At 36.3% G+C, this 13,613-nt stretch overlaps 1 protein-coding gene across 2 annotated transcripts in view; it reads right to left on the bottom strand.

Annotated features, from left to right (window-relative positions):
- The window catches only part of ADAMTSL1 (ADAMTS like 1), a 979,130-nt gene that overhangs the window by 211,426 nt on the left and 754,091 nt on the right, over positions 1-13,613 (bottom strand). For both annotated transcript variants that reach the window (XM_033237422.1, XM_033237423.1), the window contains 4 exons: positions 12,768-12,818; positions 8,200-8,404; positions 6,761-6,908; positions 3,910-3,994 (listed from right to left, as the gene is read on the bottom strand). In XM_033237422.1, the coding sequence (XP_033093313.1) occupies positions 3,910-3,994; positions 6,761-6,908; positions 8,200-8,404; positions 12,768-12,818 (489 nt within the window). The remainder of the gene's footprint in view (positions 1-3,909; positions 3,995-6,760; positions 6,909-8,199; positions 8,405-12,767; positions 12,819-13,613) is intronic.

Raw genomic sequence — 13,613 nt, 5'->3', positions numbered from 1 at the left:
TCCCAGGAGATTAGGCATTCTTAGTCACGGTCTCTCTCTCTCTCTCTCTAATATATATATATGTATATATTATATTAGATGCGCTGTTGCCCAGGCTGGAGTTTGGTGGCACGATCTCAGCTCACTGCAGCCTCCACCTCCCAGGCTCAAGCAACACTTCAGCCTCACACTCTTGAGTAGCTGCGAATATAGGCACACACCACCATGCCTGGTTAAGTGTTTTGATTTTTGGTAGAGATGACGTCTTGTTATGTTGCCCAGGCTGGTCTTAAATTCCTCATGTTGTACACACCTAGAAAATATATTCAGCTGGGTGTGGTGGCTCATGCCTGTGATCCCAGCACTTTGGGAGGCCGAGGAGGGTGGATCACCTGAGGTCAGGAATTCAAAACCAGTCTGGCCAACACGGTGAAACCCTGTCTCTACTAAAAATGCAAAAATTAGCTGGGCATGGTGGCAGGCACCTGTAATCCCAGCTACGCAGGAGGATGAGGCATGAGAATAGCTTGAACCCAGGAGGTGGAGATTGCAGTGAGCTGAGATCACGCCATTGCATTTCAGCCTGGGCGGCAAGAGTGAGACTACATTTAAAAAAAAAAAAAGAAAAGAAAATATATTCATCACAATGTTTCCACCACATGAATCAAATGTGTCATAACAAACCAATCTGTTGTTGAGGGAAAAAAAAAAACATGTAGAAGTATTTCTGAGTTGAAGATTCAACTTTATATGATGAATCTATCTATATATTACCACCATGTGAGCCAATCTCCAAATTTATTTCAGTGGTTCTATGAAACTGATATCTGGATTTGTATCTTGTGTACGGTGTTCAGTGCAGCCACAATGTTGGTTGTTGGTACATTCTTCTGGTCTATAAAATGTTATTTCTTGGCAATTCAGTTTTTAGTCTTTTATCATTGTTTTCTTTTAAACATCTTAAAGCAGTTGCTTCCTAACATATGTTGGACCTGAGTGCTAATCAATCTTTTCCTTACATTTTGGGGTTACTAAAAGTATCTAACATTGAACAAAGGTATCTTCATATACTGAAGACATTAATCTGGTGATTTTTCTGTATTATGTAATGAGATAGGTTGGTGATAATATTTTCACTTTCCATATGGGGAAATAAATGATAATTACTGCTTTACTACAGAACTCTCCAATGTTAGCTGGAACCAAAGCAAGAGATAATAGTTGTGGACCACTGTTCTTGCCTCACTGTAGCAGTTCAGAAGTGACAGTCACAGCTTCTAAACATTACCATTTAATTTAAGCAGTGTGAGTCTCTTTGGTGGGGGAAAGGAATGACTTGCTGACAGTTGACCATTTTTTTCATTATGCTTCAGAGAGTAATTATAGGTTGTTACATACATTTGGAAGCCAGTCTATGTGGTTTAAGAAAAGATGGAATTAAGGCCATGCAACATTATGTTTTTTAAATTCAAAATCAATATAGATTTAAAAAATGTGACACGATCTTTCTTAGGGTGCAGTGCACTAAACACATAAAAGTGTATTAAAATGTGGAAACCATATACCTTTCATGACATTATTCTACAGCTGTCATTTATTTTATTTTGGTATAAAAGTAATTATTATTCTGAGCACAATAGTATACATTTCCTTTACCCTGCACCAGCACTCCAATTACAATCTACTCCAATTCAGATTAATCATGCCAAAATGGCAATTTCATTACACTAAGAGTAGATCTTAAAAGTTTAATATATGGCTATACTTTCTATGGCTAAAGCTATGTTTAACTACTTTAGAGATTTTATTAAGATTAAAGTTAAACGTAATGCATCTTAATCAGACCTTTAGTAGAAAACATTCATTACAAAATATGGTTGACAATGGCCTATGTAATGCTTCTGTGGATGCATTAAACTCCACTGATAGCTTTCATCTGAAAGGTATCTAATAATGGTAAGATGTTTACTGATGTAAGATGTTTCTAAAATAATTTTGTATTATTATTTACCATCAGCCAGAATGCAAGATTATACATAGGATTACACTTTAGTCCAAGTGACAAAATACAGTGTACAAGGGGAAAATAGTTTATTTAGGTAAAATAATACATACTTGGTTTCAAATAGATTTAACCCAATAGGATATAAAAGGAGTCACCAGTTCTAATTATATAGCATCTTTCTGTGTCTTAGATAGGACCTTACTGGATTAAGAAGTTATTAATGCCCCCCTAAAAAGAACTGCTTATTTACTCCTCAGCAACAAGAAGGCCTGTCAAATCAGGTACTGGTAGAGGAGAAGTAAAAAATTGTAAGCCTTCATATATTCATTTCATGGTTACATCGTGATCTTTACTCCCTTCTTTCCTCCAAAGTTCTGCAATGGTTAGTTGTTTTTACTCAAAGAAGTCAAAAAGTTTGCTGTAGTAACTTTACAGTACAGAAATAATTTATGTTTGCTTAATTATCCTTTTAAGTAAAAATATGTGTTTCCTGGGCCAGGCGCGGTGGCTCACACCTGCAATCCCAGTACCTTGGGGAGCTAAGGCAGGCGGACTGCTTGAGGTCAGGAGTTTGAGACCAGCCTGGGAAACATGGAGAAACCCAGTGTCTACAAAAAAAATTAAACTTAGCCCGGTGTGGTGGCCTGCGCCTGTAGTCCCAGCTACTCGGTAGGCTGAGGTGGGAGAATTCATTGAGCCTGGCAGGTTGAAGCTGCAGTGAGTTATGACTGTGCCACTGCACCCCTGCCTGGGTGACAGAGTGAGGCCCTATCTCAAAAATAAAAAAATAGGGAAAAAAAGTGTTTTCTAATGTGTGTACCTTTTTTATGTGTGAAATGAAATGACAGAATACCATTTCTTTAGAAATCACCTTTAGTTATTGTACAAATCTATATTTTGGATTTCTTGTGCACTCAGGTACACGACTGTGTTCTGGCAAACCACATCAGATTTAGATTCAAACAGAATGAATCTGAGAAAATTCTAAATTGCATTTGAACAGGTTGCAATGTTAATTTATATCTCCAGTAAAATTTGGAAATCATTTTGTACCCTACATGCTGTACTATTAACTCTTGGAGGGTAGGTGACATATCTTAAGTGCCAGTGAATAGCACAGAGCTTAGAACTTACATTAAATGAATTAATCTAGAAAATTTTTCAACCTGAGAAATTTCTTGGGTCATCGATGAAATTGTTCAATGAATTTTATCTCCTCATTTGTAAAAGTGATGTAGTAGCTATGCCTATCAGTGTTTTCTAATGAAATCAATACATAAACTTATCAGCCAATCAATCAACCACTTAATCTACTTTTGTCTCTCTTTGTTTCCTCTTCTGAAGCATCTGGCAAATCTGGGCCTCACGGTTTTACAGATTCCATGGCCTTGATAAAATTGAGCACACATGGGACATAATCAAGTGGGGCAAAGAACTAGGTCCACCCCTAATACCAATCCCAGGAAGAAAGGGAAAAGAAAAGTTAATGAACTTCCTTTGCCCCTCAGGTATACTTTACTTGCTCTTTAATTTTTGTGAGCGACTGTATTGCAAAACTGGGAGAGTGTGAAAAGCAGCTCAGACTTTCCCATCATATCTATGTTATATCATCAGCTGCAGCCTGGGCCTTCTCACCTTTGGCCCCTTGCCAAGAGAGGAGGTCCGATTTTGGAGAAGAGGGTAAGCACTACACCTTCATTTACTTACTTTAGGCAAAACAGAAGTATTTACAATGCAATCATCAGTTTTGATAAACACTTTTTGAAACTAATCAATCTTTAATTGAGAGCCAAAAAGCCTCCTTTCACCTTTGGTGAGATGACTAAACTTAGTTCAGAACCCATGAAAGCTACAACCAGTGATACACTGCTTTCTTTAAATAAATCAGTTTCAAATGTAGGACAATTTGTGCTTTTAAAACTTACGAGGGCTCCTCTGACACAGCAGCTCCTTCTTCTAGTTCTTGAGCTTGTTTGAACCATGGCAACTTGGCCTCGACTGGAAGTTTCTCTGAGAATTCAGTGAGTGCACATACAAGAGAAGAGGTTAGAACCAATCTGGGATTTTAGGAAAATTCCTTATTCTCCTCACCAAGAAGTTACTATGTTGACAAACACAAATAGTAAGTTTTTAGGTAAATTGCTGCCTCTGATGATGGTTATATCTAGAAAAATAAAACCAAATTTTAAAATGTTTAATAATACTAGTTTGTGTACAAGTTTCCTCTTTATTATGATTAATAGCAAAGGAAAATCCTTTTATTATGAAAGTTGTAAGTGTAGAAGCACTAGCTTAATATGCATATAAAGAATCATCAAAGTATCTTTTCACCAGTTCCTCTTGAAAAGGTAGAGCAGCATGTACCTTGGAAAACAAAGTACAATCAATTATATTGTGATGCTCTCATAAATTCTAACTTTTTTTTTTTTTTTGCCTTTTAGCTAAGCGTGATCTATGTCACATTGCCAAAAACAAATTCTGTCACTCTGAAATTCACAAAACATTGGTTTAGATATCTGACTCATTCAACACTACCCCAAGGCTCACTGCCAACTGGAATATGTGCAAATGAGGGCTCATAACACATAATTTGACTTATTTCGCCTATTTATCTAGCTCTGGCCAAACAATTCAAAATAAGCTTCTAGTTACTTCCTGGGAAAAAATTGTGGAGGAGAAAAATGAAGAGGGAGGTTATAACTGCTCCTATAGAAGTAACTGCCAAGATTCCCATTCTAGCATATTTATTAGGGTCATTTATGGGGATATTTGCCTTTATAGTATGAGCCAATGACGCTCTATCACCATTTTATAACATATAATTGTAAGGATGAAAGAAATATGTCTATACATATATGCACCATAGAATTATTTGGTATTTTAATGATGTTTAGAGAGCCAGGCTCACTCCTTAGTTGTGAAAATCCAGATTTGATTCTTGATAGTTAACTACAAACTGCTTTTCTTTCTGTGAAGTGGCTTGGTGAAGATAAAGCTAATAAATAATTGACTATTTTAAGTTAGGGGCATCACTTCTTGTTCTCTATGCACAGCAATTGTTTATAGTCAAAAAACAAAGCAAGTGAGAAATGTAAAACTGCCAAAGCCAAAAGGATTTGCTCACATTTTAAACACGGCAACACAGTACCTATACATACATCATTTTCCAGCTACCACAACTATCCCAGTAAATGACTCAGTCGGCCAGACACAGTGGCTCAAGCCTGTAATCCTAGCACTTTGGGAGGCTGAGATGGGTGGATTGCTTGAGCTCAGGAGTTCAAGACCAACCTGGGCAACATGGTAAGAAATCCCGTCTCTACTAAAAAAAATACAAAATATTAGCCAGGCGCGGCGTCATACACCTGTAGTCCTAGCTACTCCGGAGGCTGAGGCAGGAGAATTGCTTGAACCTGGGAGGTGGAGGTTGCAGTGAGCCGAGATTGCACCACTGCACTCCAGCCTGGGCAACAGAGCAAGACTCCATCTTAAAAAAAAAAAAAAAAAAAAAAAAGGCTCAGTCAATGCAGCTGTCTCTGATGGCGTAAGTTAGCTCTCTGTCTTTCAATAAGGAAGCATTCAGTTTGGCACTAATAGTAAGCTTGCAATACTTTATTGTTCTTTTGAACTAAATCCTGTCAGACACACCTGTGGCAACCTCCTCCCACAGTTGAGGGTGCTGATGACAGTCAGGAGTTAAAAGTAACTTACTGTATGTGGAAGTTACTATATTCCAGGCACTAGGTTAACCACCTTGTTTATGGTACATCTCATTTAACCTTCACATAATCTCTGATATAGATACTATTATTATACCCATTTTACAGAGGAGGAAACCAAGGCTTTGAGAGAGGTGCATTTATTAAAATAAATCAGGATTTCTGGGGTTTTTTGGTTTCCTTTTATATCATTAATTTAGATTTTATGATGCCATTCAGTTGCAATTAGGACTACATATAGTATAATAAAGAGCTACACTGTGACTGATTTTCAGAGAGATTTAATGGCTTAAAGAAATAAAGAAATGGGAGACATATTTAATATTAAAAATTAAAGGAGATTTAAAGAGTTATTTACTTCTGAATGGTTTGTGACTTTGAATTTTTCTATTCCATTGGCACAGACAAGTAACAATACTTGTACAGAAATCAAATTCGTATTCTTGCTAATCTGAGACACCCAGTATAATTATAAGAAGTCTGATTCACTAAATGCTTAGTTCTACACTTCCCTAAAATTTCTTTTTTATTAATTCCTGCAATATCTATTAAATTCTGATATATTTTGAATTATGGTTCTAGAATTCAGTCTCATATTAATGTTTTAATTTTCAATATAAAAAGCGATAGTTTTCTGTTTCATCAGTTTGAAGTATGAGACTTCCCAATGTACTTCAACCTTAGCAAAACAGACATACTTGGGTTCACTCCCTTGTTTTTAAAGGCAAGAAATGTAGATAGTAAATCAAACATATATTTCTAGGATGTCTGGTCTCTCTTTAAGCAGATACATCTGCATTCTTCAGCAATAGTCCTCAAACAACTTTATGACTTGGGAGATAATTATATAAATATATTTCTACATGTAGTGGTTAATGAAAGTTTGCAATCAAAATCATTTGAAAGATTCTTTAAGAGAATCAAATTCCTTTAGTAAAGTTATAAAGAATTGTTACTAAGAATACTTGGGATACTTAAAAATATTCTAAGGAGTTTAAAACACATCTGACTACACACAATAATTAACAGGCTGGTAATAGAGCACCTGTCAAATTACCTTTGGGTTTATAGCAGGGAGTGGGTATGATGCATTCCTCTTTTATGTGGGGCTTTGTTTTTGGGCTACAGCCTCCTGTGTGCATTCCTCGATGGTCGATGCAGAGGACCACACGGTATCTGAGGCCCTGGCCACATGTCACCGTGCACTGGAAAGAGATTGCAAGAGAGAGGAGACTCGTAGGCAAAGCTTTGTTTACTTTTCTTCACTTCGCACCTAAAACTTTTAATCTAAGTTTTCTTTTCTTTTTTTTTTTCCACACAAGGACTCCTGGTAAACTTACACCATTTCTTACCAGTCAAGGGATCTTTGTTCTATTTGGTTATTTGAGGTGGAGCTCGCTGAAAATTAAATCACTTTCAATTCCATAGCTTTCAATTAATCAGTCAGCAATGTTTAAGTACTCACTGTGTGCAAAGTCTCAAACCAAGCACCAAAAAGAAGAAAGGAGAAAAGAGACTGTAGAGTGTGCTTAATTTTGATTACCAACACTGTATTTTATTTAGTTACTTTGCTAATGACTGCTACTTCCAAAAATATGGGAAAATACCTCCACATGGATATTAAAAAATTTAAACTGCGACTATAGCTAAATCATATTGCTGCATTGTCAATCCAATTGATTACATTGAAAGGCAAAAATAATATTTAAAAGAACAGATTGAATGACCAGATGCCCAATGTAGATTGCACCTCTAATGGTTCCCCATGTCTGGTAACGTGTCTAGATGCAGAAAATGTCACAGCTCTGATCTGCTGCCATGAAGCCACAGGGCTCAGTGAAGTCTTTTGTCATTTCTGAGGCTGAGGGCACAATGGCTTATTTCATCTTCCTATTTCCTTTGCCACTTTCCTTTCTGCATTAGCAGTCAGGAAACCCTGAATGACATTTTATGTTTAATTACAGCAGGTTTCCTAACATCTGTAAGTTTTTTGTTTTAATTATCTTACTTCATTCCAATTTTAATTTTTGTGCTATTTTCATTTCATCTTCCCCCCTCCTCCAATGACTAATACACATAGTTTTAATATTAATCCACTTAGACTCTTTTGGATACAAAGCATAATACATACAAAATGAAATCAAACTTCTGGTCTACTGAGCTCTATCATCAAAGCAGCTTTTACAGATTTGGGATCAGTCATTCAGCCTCAATTACCCTCGAAAGGCAGTTGCTTCCTCTTTGCCATTTGAGGGAACATTGTCTGGGGAACAATAGAGGCTTCTTGAAGAAACTTGAAGAAAGACATTTTAAAAAAAACATCATTTACTTTTGGTCATGCTGGATTTGGGGCATTCCTACTCCAGGAGCTAAGCTGGTAGGCTTCTAGACACCTCAAGAAGTGTGGAGCTGCTCAGGGTACCCGGTGGGGCCATGATGATGAGAGGGAAGAGTGGACTTACTCTCCTAATGAACAAAGAAAGAAGGCACAGTTACCGGAGACCACTCCTGTGCCAGCCATTTAGGGCAGTCAAAAATGTTGCAGGGCTGCGCGATGGGCATCTTAGGGGTGTACATGCATTTCCACTCTTCCACTGAAGTGACATGCCCCTGGATGTCCTCCTCCACACAGGAAACTGCCCGGCTCTGGATGCCCCCCCCACACGAGGAGGAGCACGCGGTCCATGGGGTGGCCTCCCACCTACAGAAGCAAGGGGAGTCATCAGGGCAGACATGCACATTGCTAATCCTCCTCAGTGACCAGTCGACCAACCCATTCCCCATGCCTACTGGTAAAAGCAGGTTCTGAGAGGCTAAGGTCCAGAGAACCAAAAGCCATCTATTGCCTGAAATCTGATGAGTGAGAGAGAAGGATTCAACATTGGCAAAAGGGCTCTGCAAACCGTGAAGCTCTACACAAATGTAAGCCATTACAGTTTTGAGAGCTGTCCAGAAGGATATCAGTGCTGTCTGTAACCTACTCAGAAGATGCAGGATGTAGTTCTATCCTTCTCCCATAGTTTCAAGATATGTGTATATAAAATTTATTTTCATTAAACCCATTAAGTATCCATCTCAAGACTAAAGTGGTATACTCAGTTAACACTAATGGTTTGCACCTGCAGATACTTTTTTATTTTCAATGTAATACTTTATTACTTAACTTCTAGGTTTTTTTTTTTTTAATAGAAGAAGCTCATAAAAGAGAAGGTAAACAAAAGACCCTCTCCTTTGCTTCTGCAATCGTCAGCTTTGGGACTACATAGATTCAGCACAATTCTGATGTTCAAACTGTGCTATCATTATTAAGCTGAGGAGCAGAAGTGTTAATATTATCTACATATTCCCTAACTGTTGAGGGATACTGGTAGGTAGAGTTCCTCCAGTAAATAACTCTTGGAACTGTGAAGAAGTTTGGTTTGGGTTGGAAGGCTAATGGCATCTGAAAGTAGATACATAGTTAAGTAGGGTAGAAAATAACAATATGTCAAAACATTTAAGAGACTTCCACTGATTTTTTTCAGAGCTTTAAACAGCTCTGAAGCATTAGGTCCCAGATGCAGAGAGATACCTTTGCCAAATTCTCTTCTCTCCTCCTGTAGATTTAGAGAATGTAGAATTTCTAAAAACAGAAACATTGGGACTGAGTGAATTGAGATTATCTTTTTTACATATATTCTGCTTATTGGTGAGGACTGCTAAGGAGATTTAAGATTTCTCTTAGAATTATGAGAGATATAATTTTAATGAAAGAAACAAAATGTCACCGGGTTGATCCATGTGAATAGTTAAAATTTTAAAATATTGCACAGGCACACCATCGAGACATTAATTATTCTGTAGTCAAGTTTTCCGTGTACATTGTGAGTTTGATTTCTTTTCTGCATAAGCCTGAATCTTGTGTTTTTCCTAGTTACAAGGGGTTTTCCTTCACATTTTCTCTACACTGTTAAAGTTTAGGCAACAACTGTTATCTCCACTGCCAAAAGCCAAGACGTGCTGCCAAATACAATATTTTCCCATGTGTATTTCCCCAGGAGACACATAAGAAAATGTCATGGTGGGGAAACTGAGGCCCTCTGTTTGGCTCTTGGGAGACTTTCTGATCTTTTTCAAGAGAATGAAGTAGCTCTGTAGAGAGTTTCTCTTCCCAAGGGCTAAGACCAATTCTCCTTTGTCTCCACACAAATCTCTGGAGGGCTTCCTTCTGGGGATGAATAACAGGCCTGATTCAGATTGAAATTGGGTTGAATACGTAAGTATGTATTCACATTAGATTTGACCTGACAATGAAGTAGGAATATGTTTTTTAAATGTACATTTAATCGCTTAGAATATTAAGATGCCATAAAATAACACATTTTCTAATTGGTACTCTAAAATTCTCAAGCTTGACCCTACTAAAGGGAGAGTGATTAATTTCTGTCTCAGCACTTGGACCTGACCATAGTGTAATTTCACACATAGCAGTAAGTATCTTTTTCAATGTCAGTGATCATAGAAAGACAAATGAGGCTAATATTATCTCAAAAAATTGTACTATGGTTCCAGCATACAACTACAGTTCTAAGTGTAGAAAATTATCATGTGAATCCTTGTATAATAATAGGGTTTTGTTGAATCTTGAAGTAAAACATGTCTATATGCTTTAAAGAAAGCATAACAAAAGCTGAGAGAGATCAGGAGATCTGAAGACGGTAACCAAGTAAGTGCTTGGAATAAAAAAAAAAGACATATTCAAGAATCTTATCCTGGAGAACATTGAATGAATTTATATATCATACATTTAAACTCTTTTGGCCTTTTTTTTAAACACACAGTGTGTTTAAGAAATTCTCAAATAAAGCAGGATGCACAAGAGTGACATATATTAATTACGAATCAAGATAATTATTCAGACTATATCCTCATATTATGTCCAGATATGTGTTACAGTCAAAGGCTGAAAGCAGGAAAGAACAAGGTAAAAATATGTTAATTGTGTTTTATATCTATACTTGTGTTCTTAACTCCATTTAAATAATTGAAATTGCCTTGATTAGTAGGTAGCTGCCATTTGAGAACCATTTTTGAGCCTTAATTCTTCTTATGAATGAAAACACAGCTGTAAAAATAGCTTCCATTTACTAAGAGTCTGTCAATATAGCTGAATATCTAACTTTATAACTAGTTCAGTATCAGAAATACAAAGGGGTAAGAAATAAAGTTTATTGTTCTTACCCATTGTGATACAAAGATATGCCAAGAGTGTATACAAGGACATAGTACAAACACACACCCAGGAGGATCGTTTTAATATATCATTGGGATTTAGGCATTTGGAGAAAATCCCAACCTATAAGAAATCAATTTTAACCTAATAAAGGCATTAGTTATGCCAGAGAAATATAAACAAGAGAGACCACAGATAAAACAGAAATCTAGGAGTTGTCATTACATAAAAACATAAACTTGATGTTGCTTACTCCTGATGTCCAACTTTACCTTCATCATGAAATAATGAAATGTATGGCTTTCATACAAACAGATACGTATATCCTATGAACACTTAGTTCACAGATACACAAATTGAAACCAAATGAAATCTTGGTTCAGTTAAATTAATCTTTGCTATTTTCATTAAAATTTTTTCAAGGATAAGAGTTCTGGATAAAACCAGAAAAATGATACATTAGGAACATTCTAAAGCCATTTATTGTCTTTATCAATATAGTCATAGGAAAGTAGGAGGGAGCTGACTAATGACATAGCCACGTAGTGAAAGAATTAAAAATAACAAGAAAAACAAGAAGTATATCTAGTAAAAGTCAAATTCCTTTCCTATATGTGATCATCAGGTGAAAAGTGAGTTGCCTGCCAGTCACTAGACATATGTAAGTAGATGCTGGATGACAATTTTCACTTGTATATATGTATTATATAAACATCGATAGATGTGTATATACATGTATGAATACATATGCATTGAATATGTGAATGCCTATTTGTGTAAATATATATTAAACATATCTGTGGTATATGGTTGTGATTGTTGGAGAAGGAATGGGAGAATGAAGCCTCAATGGGGAGTTGCACTAGATGACCTTAAGGGACCACTATTTGGATTCTAACTCATTAGGTATTTGGAGATTTTTCCATCAAATCTTTACAGTTCAAAATAAAATTATTTTCTGGGCTTGGTTTAATTTGAGATGGAGCAGGCTGCTGTGGATTACCCCAACCATTTATGATCTGATTTAAACCCTTGGTTCTAAATAGCAGCTGATTCCCTGAGGGCCAAATAAGCAAAGAAAATAGACCATAGGTCTACTTCAATCCCAACTCTAATTTCTGCTCTCTGTGCAGCTGTTTCCAATGCAGGCAACACACTCAGTAGCTAGAGGATTTTTCAGCTTCTCCAGTTTTCTTATGAATATATTATAAAGGGAACAATTTCTTTTAAAAGTTCCTGAATTACTTTCATTACCTTTTTTCTAGTTTTTAAAAGTACTGAACTTTAAAAAAGCAATGCAGCACATTGAATTTTGTTTAGAAAAAATGTTCCCCAAAATGTTTTGAACAATTAGAATATAAAAATTTGCCTTTTGTATTTAATTATAATTTCTTTGAATAAAAAGTGGACATTTAAAGCCCCTATGTAGAATAATACCACATCTGAAATTCCATGTTAGTGGTAGTTCAATAATACTTTAGGCAGTGTTGGTTTAATAGCAACAGTGCTTTAATGACTAGGGTCCTATTGAGAGGAAAAATAGAAAAGAACAAAGGGAGGGAAAGAAAGACATAACATAAACCCATACACTGTATCTAATCAGAGTGAATTACTGTGTTCACTCCAGTGTAACTGGATTCTACCTTAAAATGGTTTCTGAACGATAAGCTTACAGTCTGAGCAGGCTAGTATTATACAAAAGTAGAACTCAGGATGGATTGCAAAATATACCATCTACCATCTTAAAAACATATAATCTCTCTCTCTCTAGGTATATGTATATCTATATATATAGATAAGCAGCAGAAGACTAATTTGCTAATTCTAACATCAGGATGATTGATTTACGTACCGAGGAAGGGGATGGTAGAGGTCATAAGGCATGATCTGCTTGTATCCGTCACTGTTAGGAACAATAATGCCAACCCTCTGAGTAGAAGGTACACACAATAAAATAAACACTAAATGATTACATTATACAAATTTTTAATACAAATGCAAAATAACATTAATAACTTATATCTGTAAAACAACACTAAAACAGTTTTATATTTTTATGCCAGCATATGCTTTAGGATGGGGCAAGTTCTTTGAAAGGACACCATTTACTATAATTAGTTCTCTGATCCAAGCAGGAAATAACATTGCAAAGGGTGGTGGCAAGAAAACTTCGCACCTCATCATTAACTATGACACAATAAGGTTGTAAATGTTCTTTAATCCCCAAATTATACATCCTATGAGGTCATTCTTATTATCATCATTATTCATGTCACTTCCAGATGCTTGCCAAGCAATTACAGTAACTGTCTCACTTCTGATGAAAGAGAGAGCTATTCAAGTCGGAGAATATGTACCTCAGAATTGACAATACTATCTAACTGCATTAGCTAGGTTTCTTCTCTTGGCAGATCTAGGGATTTCACTAATACCTGGAAAGTAGCCACTTGGGTATTTTATAAGGGGAGGGGGAAACTACTGAACATAGTAGGCAATTATTAGCAAAGGGAAATTTCCTACCAAAATAAAGGTAGGCAGTTAAAATGAGATACTATGAAAAGTGGGTTTTTTTGCCTATGAAATATTATACAGTGTTAACTGCTATTGCAGTGATGGTTGTGGTTGTCATGGCTTGTTAGTACGTCTAGGACCCTGGGAAACCTGTGAGGTTTACAGACAGAGTGACTGCTCAGGATCC

The sequence above is a fragment of the Trachypithecus francoisi genome, unplaced genomic scaffold (assembly GCF_009764315.1).
Source record: "Trachypithecus francoisi isolate TF-2019V2 unplaced genomic scaffold, Tfra_2.0 Lachesis_group16, whole genome shotgun sequence".
Lineage (NCBI taxonomy): Eukaryota > Metazoa > Chordata > Mammalia > Primates > Cercopithecidae > Trachypithecus > Trachypithecus francoisi.
Note: the sequence above shows the minus strand (reverse complement) of the source record. Positions and strands in the feature narration are given on the sequence as shown.